The sequence below is a fragment of the Brachyhypopomus gauderio genome, chromosome 1 (genome assembly GCF_052324685.1).
Source record: "Brachyhypopomus gauderio isolate BG-103 chromosome 1, BGAUD_0.2, whole genome shotgun sequence".
NCBI lineage: Eukaryota > Metazoa > Chordata > Actinopteri > Gymnotiformes > Hypopomidae > Brachyhypopomus > Brachyhypopomus gauderio.
This window is the reverse complement of record NC_135211.1, coordinates 35,033,151-35,050,258: the sequence shown is the minus strand read 5'-3', so window position 1 is coordinate 35,050,258 and position 17,108 is coordinate 35,033,151. Positions and strand designations below refer to the sequence as shown.

The 17,108-nt window shown below is 41.1% G+C and overlaps 1 protein-coding gene across 4 annotated transcripts in view; it reads right to left on the bottom strand.

Annotated features, from left to right (window-relative positions):
- The window catches only part of abcc2 (ATP binding cassette subfamily C member 2), a 60,717-nt gene that overhangs the window by 22,884 nt on the left and 20,725 nt on the right, over positions 1-17,108 (bottom strand). The window contains exons 20-31 of one of the 4 annotated variants that reach the window (XM_077011665.1): positions 15,664-15,706; positions 15,295-15,517; positions 14,910-15,064; positions 14,185-14,340; positions 13,755-13,954; positions 13,431-13,557; positions 13,155-13,256; positions 11,565-11,708; positions 11,119-11,277; positions 10,860-11,026; positions 8,645-8,839; positions 6,807-8,387 (exon numbers count right to left, since the gene is read on the bottom strand). In XM_077011665.1, the coding sequence (XP_076867780.1) occupies positions 8,261-8,387; positions 8,645-8,839; positions 10,860-11,026; positions 11,119-11,277; positions 11,565-11,708; positions 13,155-13,256; positions 13,431-13,557; positions 13,755-13,954; positions 14,185-14,340; positions 14,910-15,064; positions 15,295-15,517; positions 15,664-15,706 (1,798 nt within the window). In that variant the 3' untranslated portion in view covers positions 6,807-8,260. Of the gene's footprint in view, positions 1-19; positions 198-361; positions 553-1,292; positions 1,531-2,178; positions 2,235-2,348; positions 2,472-2,554; positions 2,693-2,981; positions 3,126-3,417; positions 3,592-4,072; positions 8,388-8,644; positions 8,840-10,859; positions 11,027-11,118; positions 11,278-11,564; positions 12,278-13,154; positions 13,257-13,430; positions 13,558-13,754; positions 13,955-14,184; positions 14,341-14,909; positions 15,065-15,294; positions 15,518-15,663; positions 15,707-17,108 lie in introns of those variants that run through there. The other 3 variants (XM_077011647.1, XM_077011639.1, XM_077011656.1) reach the window with 3 other exon arrangements.

The window sequence follows — 17,108 nt, the reverse complement described above, 5'->3', positions numbered from 1 at the left end:
ACAAAACGGACATATGTACCTTCTTGTAAACTGCTGCCATGATGCCAGTACGTACTTTCATACCCAGCACAAAGCATCGATGGAAATACTGCTGGAGGAACATAGACTGTAGAATTGCCACGAGTAAGAGCAGGACGGCATAGAGATACCCCTGCCACTCATAAATGGATTTGTCCTGAGTGAAGGAGATCATGACCCTGGGAGAACCCAAACAACATATCAAGGTGACATTACTAGAACTTCAAAAATGGACCTGTTCTGATGAGTAATGATAGATATAGAATAGAAAATAGAACTATATGTGTAGTTGAATGGCAATTCAAGCTTGAGAATACAGTTAAACCAACGAAAAACAACTCACTTGAGCAGCTGTGGACTCGCAAAGGCAAGAAGGTCATGGATGAGTTTAAAAACAGCAGACTCCACAAGGATCCACTGAAATGTTTTGGCGACGGCTGGCACCAGCCAGGAGTTGGGATAGTTTGAGTCATCATCCTTCTTTTTGTCTTTTTTCTTCTTCTTCTTCTTTTGGGCCTTTTCTCCTGTCTCCTCCTAATTGTGGAAATATGAGGGCAGTAAAGTGAAGCCCCCAGACAATTCAGATAAAGCAGCATCACTCCACCACACAAAGCAGGTGGCTCTAAGGGTGTTAACAACCAAACTGTCTTACCATCGCAATCAAAATGTTTACCGTTCAGCTTAAAATGTTATATGCGGTGAAGAACGTTCAAGTTCACCAAGGCAAAAATAAATAACTAAATAAATAAATCCATATTTGCCAAACAAAGCAGTGGGTACATCACATCTACTGAGCATGCTCAAGCCAAGAAATATAACATTCTGAATTGTACCAAAACCATGGTCAATGTTTCACTGGAAAAAGCTCAACCAGCCAGTAATATGAATATGTTCACCAAATGTCCAGCATTTTACTCTTCAGTAACAAATTATGACAAAAGTATAAAGGTTCTACAGCTTCCTGTTCAGCCCCAGTGCCGCCATAAAATGGCCAAATGAAATACACTGAAAAAGTTTCAGTATAGGCTACAAATACCAGTTTCTGTACAGAATTACAGAAACATTACAGAACTCTATCTTTGATGAACAGTTTTTGCCAGGAAATAAGCTTCAGTAAAATCCTCAGTGAGCAAATTGAAGCCTTGTTATAGGCATTTTAGACACAGCCAGGACTTGGACATTTTATAAGAAACAAGCTTGGATTTGGACATCATTTCAAGGAAGAACACCACAAAACATTTTGTTTTATTTTCATACTATCGCAGCTCTCTCACCATGACGAGGACATCCTGACTGATCCCCGTTGTCATGCCGTTCTGGTCAGGATCAGGTTTTGGTCTGGATTTCTTGTTCTTCTCATTCTGCCGTTTCTCCAGTCTACCACAAGCTTTTCTCAGCTCGCGGCCCATGATCTCCTCAAACTCCTGGCTGATGTAATTTGTGGTGTCTTTCTCATTCAGCTCCCACATATCCTCCTGTACCAGGGGCCTCTTGTAACCATTGATGACCATCCTTAAGGGAACAGATTGAGCATGACATAGCAGTCTTGCAGGCCAACAAATATTTGGGGAGAAGTAAATTGGGAGTGATTCATCACATCACCAGATGTGGCCATATGATATATGGCCATAGATGCTGGCCATAGTCTACATTCAACTCTGAAATTGGTCTGCCAGTGCAAAATTCGGTAGAGTTGCTCATTAGCACTTAATGTGAAGAACATGGCTTCTTGATTGAAACACATTTATTCAGGGGCTTTGTCGAGACAGAATGGTAAAAGAGCTTTAGTTAACCTAACAAGCAGTGAGATACAAGCAATAAGCAGACTTGGTTTCCATTAGAAGTTATTAGTACAATGCCACAATAATAAAGTAACAGTATCTTGTGCTTCTGTTAGACGACACCACTGTCATATGAATTAAAATCACGTCCCTGCTTCTAGCAGTCCATGCTATTAATGACCAAATCTTTCTTCAGCATTCTGCATTATTAACATGATTCTTTCCCCATGTGAATAAGCAAAACCTCAGTCAAAATCCAAAAAAATAATAGGGTCCCCAGATCATATTTTCTTGTGATCGCATAATTATGAAATAGTATAGTTATAAAAAAAAACTGATAAAATAAATAAAAAGAAAAAAAAAACAACAGAAATCTTACCGATTAAACCAGTTAAATGTTATTCTGCTGATAAACGCAGCACCAGCCTCTGGGTTCTGGAGAGGTGTGAAAACAAAATGAGAGTTTAGGGACAAAAGAAAGAACAAAATACTTCCTGATTTATACCTCATATCAAATTATATCACATTGACTATGTTATTTTCTTTTACCTTTTTGGCCACCTTCTTGAGATCAATTGGAACATCAGCTATGGCAGACAGGACCAAAGCGGCTATCTGCAGCCCATAGGTTATGTAGAAGAGACAGAACCTTGGCAGATCTGATATCTCTCCCTAAGAAGAAGGACACAAACTTTCAAACATAAAACCATAGCATGAGCGTTAGAGATGTGCCACAGCATGCTAAGCTTCGCTACCTTCTGTAATGCTTCTCTCAGTATGGTCTGGAAAGGGAAGATCTCACAGATGACCTTTAGCACCCAGAAAAGAAAGAGGCTTTCAGAGTCGACTCCTTCCCTGCGTCTCACAGCCTCCTGGAGGACCAGCACCAGGATCTGCAAACAGATTGCAGGCATGGCCAACTCACGAGATGCAGTCATAGCACATAGTAGTGACCTTTTAAAATTTGAACTTGGTGCTCTTCAAAGTTCTCAATTAGAGGTTTTCATGTTTACAAAAAAGAATAAAATGGCACAATTAATGATGTAGAAAAATGAGGGCACCTAGATGCAAACCAATGTTTTCTCATAGCGACCTCTGTGTACTCATTACAAACAAGTTTGATGATTTTTATCACAAATTTCCATGTTTAGAGTAGTCATTCACGACTGGTTATTCGTTTACCCAAGACACTGCAAACAGCACAGGATTAGCATAAAGCACTGCAGGATGTTTCTTAGCCGATGAGTCACTTGATGGCCCATAGTCTTCGGTAAGAGTGAGCACGAGTCCAGCAATGGCTGTAAGCAACAAAAGTCCTGCCAGAACCTGACAGGAAAATGAGACCTGATCAGTTAATTTCCTAGAAACTTCATTATTAGCATTACAATGAAAACCCGAGCATTCAATTCAAGCTTGAGGCTTGCTGGATGTATGAGAGATAGCTAGGTTATTAGTGCAGACAGGTATATGGCTTCCATCTTCTGGCTGACTAAATAATTTGGTCACATGGTTTCACAAATTCTAATTGGAGCTTGAGGCCATCTGTCCTGCCTAATTGTGCAAACAAAATTCACGTAATCAGATTAATTCAAATAAGTGACAGCTCTAACCGCTGTACCTGCTTGCAGATGTAGAGCTTAGAGAGAGGTGTTCTGGGAGGTGTTCTCCTGAAGAGATTGGCCAGGTTCCAAGGGGAACAGAGCCACAGGAAGCCCAGTGGCACCCACACCAGCACTGTTCTCTCCACACACACCGGCAAATCCGGATCCGGACGATCCAGGAAAGACGCATTCTGAAAAGCATGCACACAACACCCATTTAATTAGGCATGAAATGGTAAAGTACATGACACAATAAGAATCCTGGCTAGGTGCCTAATTAAATTCTTAATGATTTAGAACATCTATCCAATGATGTTCTATAAAAACATCTACCTTTTGAAGAAGCACAATGTACTGTGATTGTATACTGAGAGATCATAGCATATAATACCCATGGTACAAAGGTAGAGTAGGGAAGAAAAAATGCCTTGTCATGATTGCTAACAGCATGGATATGGATCCAAAACACAAGGGAATTATATATATATATATATATATATATATATATATATATATATATATATATATATATATATATATATACAAACACACCACTAACCCTAAGCCTTTCTCTTCTTTGTGGTACATTAGTTGAATGTATGTGACTAGTCTAGTTATGTAAGTCAAGGGATAGTTCTTACTCTACAAAAGTAGTACAGCATTACAACTTACCCAAAACGTGGAACCGCAATACTCATCTAGGGCCATGTTCTTTCTGGCTGGTTCACCCCAGATTAAAAGCACAAACGTGGATTATAATCTGCGTCCCAACACTGCGACACAATAACGAACATGCAGTGATCTCTGGTCCTGATTCCCACACCCTCTCTGCCATAAAGGTTAGGAAGAACGCTTCCTCTGGGCAGCACCTGAAGGAACAGACCTGGGTGACTTCAGACCAGTTAATACTTAACTATCGTCTTCAGTCCACTCTCTGTCACCTCAATAAGAGTAGAAGTTCATGTAGAATTCCTCTCTGGAAGAAGGACTAGGTCCTGGATGAAACTCCAAACCGGTGTTCTGTTGAAACATCTGTTCTAGTTCTGAGGGAAGACTCAGACGTGGGCAATACTTTTTACTGTGGAGGAACATCTCATGGGACACTGTTTGCCTTCGCCGCCTATTGGTTTAAAGTGCAGAAACATGCTTGCGTGCAAGCATGACAGGATAGGGGTGGGAAGAGAGAGAGACATAGGGAGAAATGGAGAGAGAGAGAGTGAGTGTTTATAATTTACTTCCTTTTGCCATGTGTACTGCAAGCCATTCCAACAATAAGGGGTTTGGGTGGGGGCTCTCTTTCATTACCCAAACACAACATTTCCTGCTGCCTCCTGCTTCAGAAGAGGTTGATCTTTCCACATGCAAGTCATGTCCGATGATTGTGAAGGAATTTATCGTCTGAGCAGAAAGGGGATTTTAAAAGGTGCCTAAAAGAACAAGGTTTCTGTTTAAAAGAAAAAAAAAAACTCCAGAAATTAAGTCCTGCTTCTGAGGTAAGATATAGAACAGAGTTTTCCTCTGGCATTCAGAACATGGTGCTGTTTAAAAATATTCATGGAAATAAAAGCCAACAACAATGTTTTTTTAGTGAATTAAAAGCACAAAGTGGATTCTAATCTATCATAGTAGTGATGATGTGCCTTAATAGTGGGGTCACACAGTTAGGTCACATGGAAAACCACTGAAGAACAGTGAGAGTACTAGTGTAAATGTATACGTTCACCAGCAGTATTCGTTCCCATCTAGGACCTCGGAGAAGTATATGTGTTTCTCTTGTGTTCTTTGGGTTCACTATTTCTGTAGTATGTGGGGGTGCATGCAGCAAGGACCCCTAGCCATGTGCTCCTCTGTAGCGGACAGCTAGAACAGGTGTGCAAAGGCATGCTGGGATATGCAGTGAACATCTGAGCAAGGGCAACATCAACCCCTCTTTCCGAAGAGACTTGCGTCCCTGCTCACGAACACCTTGTCAGGTGGTCGTCACATGCTGAGCACACACTGACTGCACTTTATGGAGATCTTCATGGCCCTCAAGTGAATCGACCATAAACACATGATGATGGTAAATCAGTGTAATGTGTACAGCAATACCTTAAGCCATGTACTAAATTATGACATATTAGAGCATTGTTTATTTTAATGTAAAAATATGTTGTGACCATACGACCAATTAAATGAAACACAAGTGTCATAAATAATATGACATTTACAAATGAGACGGTGCTTAGCTGTCTCATTGATTGACATTAATCTGTTAACAATGAACAAGAACTAAATATGAAATTCTCATCTCTTGTGATGTTGCTTTACCAATGACTCCCAACACTTTAAGACTCATCCATCATAGTTTCATCTATCCATATCGGCACAGCCTGGGTAGAACTATAACCATAACTGCCAACACTAGCAGCTGTGTGGAATCACTTGAAGAGTGGAAAGCAGGTATAAGCAGCATACAATAATTTACCATTGAACGTCCTATCCTGGTAAACAGACTTAAATAAATCTTAATGTTCTTATTTTCTTGTCAGCAGTGTTTATTTTTCTTCCACAGTTAGTTTTCTCATCTAGGGGAATTGAATCATATTCATACACACACGTGAGTGAAGCGGTGGCTTTCACAAGGTAACGGGTGTGGAAGATCAATGACTGCAGAGGTAACCTTCTGCCTACTAACGGTGTGTGTGTGTGTTTAATCATTACATCAGTTCTTGTAACATCATATGACCTGTGAGATACTGACAAACCAAGGACATAACAGACACAGATGATAACACCATTACACAATCTTCTTCTGGCTTGTCTCTGTGCCAACATATGAGGTAAATATTTGAAGAAGTGAGTAATTAGGCTTAGTATATTAAGTGAAATCATTTGCCTTTTAGGGAAATGTGGACACGTTCAGTTAGCATGGAGCTCTCAGCTACCGTATGGGCATTCTGCCAGTGGCTGGCTGAACAGTAACACTGCAGATCAATGGAATCAGTAGAGCAAAGGCAAATGTCAATCATACTAGATGAATGTTGATACGATTTGAAGGTTAAGATAGGTGATGAACAGAGGTGTCAATTGCAGGTTCAGAAAGTAAAAGTCCTCACCAGGATTTTGCTCAAGCTTGCTAGATTTTCTAATTGGTACAATCCAGGTAAAATTAGTGGAATCAACACAATCCAGGAAGCCTGAGCAAAATCCTGGTGAGGACTTTTACTTTCTGAACCTGGAATTGACACCTCTGGAATTTGCTGAACTAAATTAAATTAGTATAAGGAACCAAATTAAATTAATGTGGTATTTGGTGTGGCAAAGATGAATTAGAAGTATATTTCCTGAAATCTAAAGCTTGTGAATGACCTGTGATTGCAGACAATGTGTAGAATAGTCCATAATGGTGTAAATTCCTTCTAAAGTTTCATATGGCTCACCAAAATATATTGAAAGAAACTGACTTTTTAAAGATACATTAAAAATGTCAACTCACTATGTCAACTCACTATAAACTTTGAGAAGTTGTAGTGTTCTAAGCAACATTATCTACCCAGTATAATACAAATAAAATTTTGCAAACACTTGAAATACATGTAAACAGTAAAACCCTGTTGCTGGGGTTGGGCCACATGTTTAGGTGTTAACAGTCACATTTATTCGAATTGCTTTGGGTAAAAGCATTTGACATACTATGAATGCAATGTAAAATGTAGTATAATTAAACTCACATTTATTCAATATATAATTAAACAAACACCTACAAGAGCGAATCCAGACACACGGACACACCCAAAGGGAGGAGTCAGGGGCCGTACCGTGACACACTGCATTATGGGAGTTGCCATCTTGCCCCTTTCTACTCACCCATTTGCCCAAAGCCCAAGTCCACACCAACATATATTGTACTAACAATGAAATAATTGAAGCCACATTGAGAATATTTTGTTCAGTCTTAAGTGTCAGATGTTCCACAAACATACGCTACACAAGAACCTGTTCTGTATTTATAAAAGCTGGATGTTCAGATGTTCAAACGCAGCCCTTTTATTGCTTACCCTACTGTGCATAACACAGCAACGCTATAATTGCTTGGCAACTGCTGCTGATATTCCTTCACATTGATTATAATCAGTGACTCAAATCCATTATACTGACCCTGTCTGTCCTATCTTACCAGAATCAAAATCTAGCCTGCATTTCTCTTGGTCCAGAATAATATAAGATACATTGATCTTCAGATTCTCAGTGTTTATTTGTGTGAGTGGGGTATCTTCAGAGCATGTGTATTAGCATACAGATCATAGTCTAACATTAGCGAGTTTAGCTGCACAGGAGAGAGATCAAACATAGAGAGAGAGGAGCTTTGGATAGGGCCTGGGAATGTGAGGCCTCAACTCAGAGTGTTCTCACCTTTGACCTTGATATGTTCTGCCACAGAGGTCACATTGCACCACAGAACAGGGGCCGAACAATTATAGTGCTTAGCATAAACCTTGGTGTAAATTTGTCACAATCAGAAATAACTGAATAAAACAAGTATACAGGATATAAGAAAGGTGTATGATTGACTCAAGCGTTCTCTCTGGCCTGGAGAATGACAGAAGAAATATGGTATGAAATTTGCGTGGTTTGTATACATGTTCCAGCCTTGTGATGAAGTGTAAAGACTCAAACCAGTAGCGGAAGCACATACAGGCAAACCAGCAGATTTAAATATCCACCAAGCCTACAGTTGCACTCACAGAATCAGTGGATAACTGTCCATAATGTGACGCGATGATAAAAGAAAAGCGCACCATTTTATTGCCGCACATTTGGATAAGAACTGATTCATTCGAGTCATCGAATGCCCCGGGTGGCCGCAGAACGAGACTCTCACAGCGCCGTCATTCCAGCGATGATCCCGGCCTCCCGCGCCAGAGCAAAGAAATGCTTCTGCTGTTGTAAAAGTGTGGCCGGAGAATCAAACTCGACTATTTTCCCAGCGTCCAGGACCATTACTCTGAAGAACAGGGGAAAGGCGTTGAAAATCTCTTCACCATTTCAGCATATTATGAACTTAAGAGAAGCCTTATTTTGTAAAAACCAACCAATAGTGCAGTGTCATGGGTGAGTAACCAGGCAACAAGGGAAGCTCAAGGGTGTTTTTTTTATCATCGGTATAGAGGGAAAATGGTGTTTTAGAGGCTCTCGCTAAGCAAACAAGAAATAATTGTTGCTCTTCTGTTAGTTCTAATGACCCTAATGGCCCCTTCTCACCGTGAGCTGTCCATGATGGTGTGGAGGCGGTGGGCGATGGTGAGCACGGTGCAGTGGGCAAACTCGCGCCGGATGGTGTCCTGGATCAGGTTGTCCGTCTCCAGGTCCACGGCGGCCGTGGCCTCATCCAGGATCAGGATCCTGGACTTGCGCAACAGAGCTCTGGCCAAACACAGCAGCTGCCTCTGACCCACACTGGGAAGGACGGCATACGGGATACAGGGAATTCAAACATGGAAAACAACTACACTTGTTTAAAACTCTACTGTGCCTTGAGTCCGTGGAAAAAAATATGTCAGTGCGTTCTGTCCTCTCCTCAAAGATGATGTTGAGATGATAATGATAATGATAATGAGATGATAATGATAATGTTAATGAGATATAGAGATGGTTCTCTCAACAAGGGCACGATTGAGCCTAATGGGTGGCCTCATGGCCTTGAGTATGACTGTCTCTTCATTCTTGGCATCCCATCACTGCGGGTGTGAGACCTGAATCCTTCTTGCAAAAAGCTTATAATAAAACTCAAAAGACAAAATCTGACTTATACTCCCTGATTTCTACAACACTTGCAGCTGCCTCTGAACCAAGCTCTATGCCACACACTCCATTTGAGAAACTTTACGGCTCTGTGAAGAACACTCCAGTTACCCAGTAACTTTCACCTCATTATGAACCTCTAAACGTGTGTCATTTTTTATCAACGAACACTGCTAATTTTCATATGTAAATGGAAGTCTAAGTGATAAAATATAGTAGCTTTTTAAAATAATGTATGCACATCCTATAAAAACAGTGCAAAGTTCATTTGGCATGCATATCAAGTATTATAAATGTTTCTTACAATGATGGTTCTGATACCTTATTGTTCGGTTCAGAAAGTCTTTGTTACTGCACATCAGTGTCATGAATTCCAGTTTTGGCCCGTGGCATTATCAATATCAAATAATTAAATATTGCTTCTATACATAGACACATGTAGACAGACAAACTGGCTTTCATTTTTGTGGTCTGATTTTAGGGGGCATTTCTATAGGAGAGTCAATAATTATGGTAAATTCTATTGTTTCTGCCACTGAAATTACTGTCCATTTGGCATCAACAATATTTATGGAAAAGCCTTCAGAAAAAAAAACTTGAATCATGTGAGGGATTTGTGCTATATTCATGGCTAAATGCCAGAGTCAATTTATTGGACACAGCTGTCACAACTTAGAAATTATTGTTAACCAATCTGTTCGGACAGCTGACATTCTTAATATTCCATTTGATTGCAAATGTGGCTTTCATAAATGTAACCAAATTCTTTATCAAACTGAACTAAAACCATCAAAAGCCTTTCCTTATCAATTCTATTTTAGATTCACACAACAAATCTTATTACTTTTAAATCATCCAAATATTTATGATTGTTTAATTAGATGAAACAATCAATAAATGGAAGAATAAACCATTTAACATGCGTTTAACATGCTCCTTAAATCATGTTATGAATCCATGTAAAATTTGTCAGATGAATGTCTTACAAACAACGGAAATAATATTGGTACAGAGATGGTTGGCCTTGTTTTTTTTAATTAGATAACATCTTCCCAACAAATATATCAGAACGATTCCCACTTTCCAAAGACGATTTGAGCAAATACATGAATACACTTTCCTGCACATAATTTGCGTACTATTAATCCTCATTAGACTTGTGCTCATGTTGTGCATACAAATACGCGACTTATTTTGCTCAGCGAAATTACTGAATAATTGCCATTATTATTTTGCCCCTATGACAACCCAAATCCCTGTACAGTTTTGACAAGAGCATGCAATGAAAGGAAGTATGGCGCTGGGTATTCACATCCTCAGGATTATGCTTCCATTGATGCATAAACAAACATTTAGTCTTCAAAAGGGGATTGTCATGTTGGCACGCTTTGTTTTAAGGTGCTTAGAGGCGTAAATAATCTCATCCCATCCTTAGAATAAAACCTTAACCAGAATGTAGTTTAGAACTGAGGCATTAGAAAGTTGCAGCTTATGATGGCAGTGCAACAATTGCTTCTCTTTATAGCCGGAATATGCAAATGCATACATAAATATGTTCAAATCAAAATCACTTGATTTAATATAAAGTGACCGTGATCAACATTTAAATGTGAATGAGATCAAGATATAATAGATCAAAAGCCTGACCAATCGAATTAATGCAGGGAAAACCGACCTGAGATTCTCTCCCCCTTCTGACACCTCATGTTGAAGTCCTGCTGGCAGACTCCCTACGTAGTCCTTCAGATGAGCCAGCTCAAGAACTCTCCAGACCTCCTCATCACCAAACTTCTCGAATGGGTCCAAATTCATCCGCAGAGTCCCAGAAAACAGCACCGGGTCCTACAAAATCATTCAGTGTGTAAAGTGTACTGCAGTTTTGTGCTGCAGATACTTCGAAGGAGAACAGGAGTTACTGAACATCATAGAATCACCTGAGGAATGATGGTCAGTCTGCTTCTGAGGTCATGGAGGCCCAAGCTGGCGATGTCCACCCCGTCTATGAGGATTCGCCCCTCGGACGCCTCAATAATGCGAAACAAACAGTTGGTCAGACTGGACTTTCCCGCACCGGTGCGACCCACGATGCCGATCTGCAACACAGGATTGAGCAGTGACACAAACCCTAAATCCAAAATAATCATGTCATGTATAAGACATAAAAGATGAACAAAGACTTCTATAATTGCACTTTTTCCCTGTAGAACAAGATTGCATATCGTTTTCTTTCCAGAGACAGTATGCTTTCCACTTCTGCCAGTTTCTTTACAGCTGTGTGGTAGCACCACATCACACTCAGAGACAGACACTACAGCTACAAACCACAGGTTGGGTTGTAACTTTATGGCGTCTTGTTTGTAGCACACCAAGACTTGCATACCTTCTCGCTGCTCTTGATGTCACAGGTGATCCCGTGCAGAACCAACTCCAGCTCTGGCCGGTAACGGGCCTTGTACTCCTCAAAGCGTAGTCTCCCCATGGCGGGCCAGTCATCTGGAGGACGTTCCTCCGTAATCCATGGTGCCTAATGAAGTACGCAAGTGAATTCAGTTGTAAGAGCACAAAACCGTTTGTGGCTGGTGGCTGTGTCCACGCCACAGTGACCACTCTGTGGTCATCCTGGTTTGTCACTAAACCTGATGACTTCTTCAGATCTGAATACTACAAAAGACAGAAAGAATCTTGAGGTGAAAGTACCTCTTTCCCCAAAAATCTTATGGACCAAAATTCCACAATAATCAATCTCAGAATATAAGTGATATAAGTGATTGCTTTTAGCAGCAGCTATAAGTAATCACTTATAGTTGTATTTGACATTTTTAAAGATGACAGGATCAAATGAAAGGTGATTAACTGTACATTTATAATCTTATTTATAATGCCATGCAGATTTGTGTGATGTTGGCAGTAAGGGGGGAGTGAGACGCGAGTGAAAGTTGTGAGAGTATCCTCTGTAACAAGTTGAACTGAGCGCGCTCAGAATAAAGACACCAATAAAGCTCAATTGCGTTGAAGGAATGCAGAGACAAGAGCGCTTGAAGGCAGGCGAGACGTGCGGGACGACTGGTGACGTGCGGTAGCGGCGGCGGGCACCTGTGGGATAGAAATAGCGGGAAGAACAAAAGAGGGCAAAAGAAGAACAGGTGCTTGTGATCAATAATCGAGTGAACAGGGCAGCTGTTATGTGTTTGTGTGGGGTAGTGTGTGTGTGGGTGGTGTGTGGGGTGATGTATGTCGTAGTGGGTGGTGTGTGAGGTGATGTGTGTGGGAGCGGGATGGTGTGTGGGGGTGATGTGTGGGGTGTTGTGTGTGGGGGTGGGATGGGTGGGGTGATGTGTGTGGGAGCGGCGTGATGTGTGGGGGTGATGTGTGGGGGTGATGTGTGTGGGAGCGGGGTGATGTGTGTGGGAGCGGGGTGATGTGTGTGGGAGCGGGGTGGTGTGTGGGGGTGATGTGTGTGGGGGTGGGATGGGTGGGGTGATGTGTAGGGTGGTGTGTGGGGGTGATGTGTGTGGGAGCAGGGTGGTGTGTGGAGTGTTGTGTGTGGGGGTGATGTGTGGGGTGTTGTGTGTGGGAGCGGGGTGGGTGGGGTGATGTGTAGGGTGGTGTGTGGGGGCGGGATGGGTGGGGTGTCCTTCCTGCTGGGTGCACAGCGTACTGTGTCAGTTTAAAGTTACATGTAGATTTAAAGTCATCTACTTGAACGTAAGTTATGCACTTTTTTGTGGCACACAATCTCTACTAGTTTAGAACCCTCTTACCCCCCCCCCCCCCTCCCCAATCCCCAAACTTAACACCTCCACAAAGGATGTTATCTATATATTCATCTTGTGATTTAATGGACCTTGACAAAGAATACACAGCAGACAGACAAGCACTGCACTGGGCCAGTGTACCCTTTTGTCAGTGTTGTCCCAGTTCTTGTGAAAAACTGACACAAACACAAAAGCTACATAATTTAAACATCTACCTCATTGGGGATCTCGGCATACTCCTTCACTCTTTCCACAGAGACAATATGGGTCTCCAGCATTGATGTCATCCTGACCAGTGTATTGAGAGTCAGGGTTACCTGTAGGCAGGCAGGGTTTCCTCTAACATCTCAAGATAACAAAGGAGAGTACTTACAAAATATCTTATCACAGACTATTGATCCTCAGTAGGAAAATATATGGACTCTATATGACAAAAGAATCTATGCATGGATCTAGCCATAATAACATAAGTAAGCACGTGTAAGCTTTACATTTAAAGCGTAGGAGACAGACAATCCGATTAGTCCACTGTCCATTGAGTCCCGATATAGTACTGCCGACAACGCCGAGAAAAACACCACCAGATTACCCAGGAATTCTAGTCGGATTGCCATCCACCTGTGCACCAGAAAGGACCGGAGTGACAAATTAAGATGTTGATCCTAAATGAACAAACTGTAACTCATTACCATACAACCATTAGCATAATGGTAACTGGCCCCTGACAGGTTTTGTTTTATTATTAGCAATGCTATAATCATCGGGCGAAGGCCTCCTGTGATACGTAGTTCTAAAAGAAGCGACAGGGGATGCACCTGTTTGAGACGATCAGCGAGCGGGTGCACTTCAGGTTGTCATCAATGGTGATCCGGTTGCGCTCCAGGAAACGCTCCTGGTGCCCGTAGGCCCGGATGACGGAGAGGCCCGAAACGGTTTCCCCGAAGTGGGAGTAGATGGGAGAGAGAGAAACGGAGTCCAGTCGCCTCAGCTGGCGAGAAGTGGCCAAGTAGAACCTCTGGAGTTCAGGAAATATCACGCAGAATGTTTGCAGTGCTTAAATTGTTGTATTATAGCAGCACATAAATAGGAGTGAATATTTACTAATTTGTTGGTCTAAAATAAGTCATCATGCATCTCTTTCTAAGCATATTAGGATTGCTTCTGTCCATGTTAACTGCATTTATCATTATTTAAAAGGCAAAAACATAGGGTTCCTGATCCTGGTTGGTCATAACAGTGGCTTACCATTACAAAATGGTAGATCGCAATAATAGGGATCACCACCACAATGAACAGAGGGACAGCCAGGCAGATTATGACCAAAGTGGCCATCAGCTCAAGCAGTTTGAGGATCACCATGCGTAATGTTGTGGGGATCAGCTCGTCCACAGTGAATATATCCTGTAGGTAGGTCCCAGCAAGGAAAACAATAAAAATAAGTTTATATTTACATTAATTTACAATTACTGTTCATTGTTTAATTTCCAGTGGCAGCCATTTTGTGTTATTGGAATCCATCCAGGTGGTCATAGCCTCAGAAGATGGGTTACCATTCCTGGCCAGTATGTGACAAACAAGCAGTCACCTCACCTCATGTATCTTGCTGATGCAGGGAAAAAACCTATTTATTAATATGACGCAGTATGAACATACTAGAAAATATCAGATAAACCTGGCTGAACTGTACAATAATAAAACAAATACAGCAAGTTTAGAACTACGTTTTAGTGAGTTTAGAACAGACTGATCAGGAAAATCTGCAGAAAATGTTATTGCATATCTGTTAATTAAGAAGTTTAAGTTTTATTATACTTTAATAAAAAATAAAGATTTTGGTATATGTTACTTCATCAATGAAACAATACATTAACAATATCCAGTGCAACACCAAGAGACCATACATTTCTGACCATTGTCACTGACATGCTAAGACCATTATATACATTGTCAAATATTTATGGTGTCTGTACCTTTGCAAAGCGGTTGACCACCCGTCCTGATGGCGTGGTGTCAAAGAACAACATGGGCGCCCTGAGGATGTTGGACAGCAGACGTGTGTGGAAACTCCTGGAGGCACGGATAGCTCCTTCAGCCAGGAGCACAGTGCCCAGAAACACCAGGAAACCTGACGATAATAGGAAACCAGTAAAACAAATGACCCAAATGGTGCAACAACTCCACATCAAACAATGATCAAAATTGCCAATCCAATTTTTTTTTACTGTCTACAAATGAATAGACCAGTATGGAGGCAGTTCATCAAAAATGCTTAAATGTTTAAATGAATCAGGAACCAGCCAAGTAAAAGGCATAAATATCATACAGGTGTGAGACAAATTACCAGGTTTCTGTTACCTTGCATCACTCCGAGAGCTCCAAAAACTCCAATTCTCATATCTCTTATGTGGGCTGGATATGTGCTTCCGTTGGGATACTTCACTGCATCGTTTGTCCAGTCACTCAGCCACAAGTTCTGGCCAATGAAGGCCACATTCTGGATGAAGTAAACCACGACGAACATGGTGGCGTAATCCCAGCCCATAGCTCTCAGGTACTGCAGGTACACAGAGAACTTCACCTGGTTGGAACAAAAATGGAGAGTCAGAGTAAAGGTTTAGCTATTCTACAGAGAAACTGAAGTTGCATCTATACTATTATAAAGGTGTGTATGGGAGGTATGGTCATGGGCCAGGATTCAAACGAATGCACTTTAGACGGCCGTACCTGTCCGGTCTGTACACTCTCCTTCTCGATTAACTGCCCCACACTAGAAAAGAGAAAAAAAAGGACAAATGTGTTATTAGAACTTTATAGCACGTGACAGCTTTGGATGTGTGGCACAGTTTGAACAATGGCACCTTCGTGGGGCTTTGGAAATCTGTACTGAGCTGTGTCCATTAGCTTCTCGTGCTTCAAGATCAATTTGTAAATTGTTGCTGATGTGAGAAACATGCATGTGGTTATGGAGATGTATGTTACATTGTGTGAGCTGTTATGCAATCTTAATTTAGCAGACTACTGGGAAATCCTGATTATGCAAGATTCAATTCATGTGTAGTTAGCAAAATATATTGATTTTGCAAGCAGCTGTTTCTTGACACTACTCAGTTCATATCATTTTAATAATAATAATGTCAAGGTCTCAGGGGGGTGAGAAACCAGACAAAGTAATAGCTCTGGAAAGTAATGACCCTGAAAATGTATGCTTATTTTTCAGCCTGAACTTTACCTATTAAGCCAGTTCCAACACACAAATGGGCTTGCTCTATCATGTGACAACTGCCAACCAAGGAGGGTGCACATGCACGTGCACAAGAAGCCAAACGTGAGATTTTAGAGCCACTGCCCTCGCTGCAACACAAAGGAATGCACTCAGAGGAACGTGCTAATTGGAGTGCTGGGATCTGGAATGTTGTTGAACTCTGCTGTCGATTTTTAAAGCTGCTTTGTGACGATGAATGTTGCAAAAATTGCTGCCTAAATACATTTGAATTTGACGTGGTTAATTAATGCCTCCTTTCCACACAAACACCTGCACCAGTTGAACTTTTGGTCTCGGGTGAGAGTGGCATCACTGGGGCTCAAAGGCACAATGACAGGGCGATTTTTTAATGTTGAGCTACTTGGGAGCTCAGATCCATATTTAACTTAATGCTTACTAGTTTCCAAAATAATACAAGGCAGACACACTGTCTGGTAGCTGTGTGTCTGGTAGCTTATACATTTTGTATGGGTAACGGGAAAATCTGTGTTTCTGCTTATACCGATTATTCAGTAAATCTGAGCCTGAGGCACCACTGCTACATAAATGTCTAATCAATACATGTGGCAAGAAAAAAAAAAAAAAACAATTTTTGCATTTCAGTTTGCATAAAACGCATTTAAACAAAAAACATGAACATAACCAGACCAATTTTCTCATTCTCAGAGTAATTAAACAGTTTATCTGTGAGTTTGTCAGCATCACACTTTTCTATTTTCTGAAGGTCAATGGCTGCCACTGGATTGATTATTATTATTATTATTAGTTATTACTGGACGTGGTGAGTAAATCCAGATTTGCTTCTCTTAGAAACATTTTCTTGAAACCCGAGATCTGTTGTTAATATTTGTCTGGTGTTGTAGGTTCCTTTTATTTCTGTGTTGAATTGCATTACATTTACAGGATT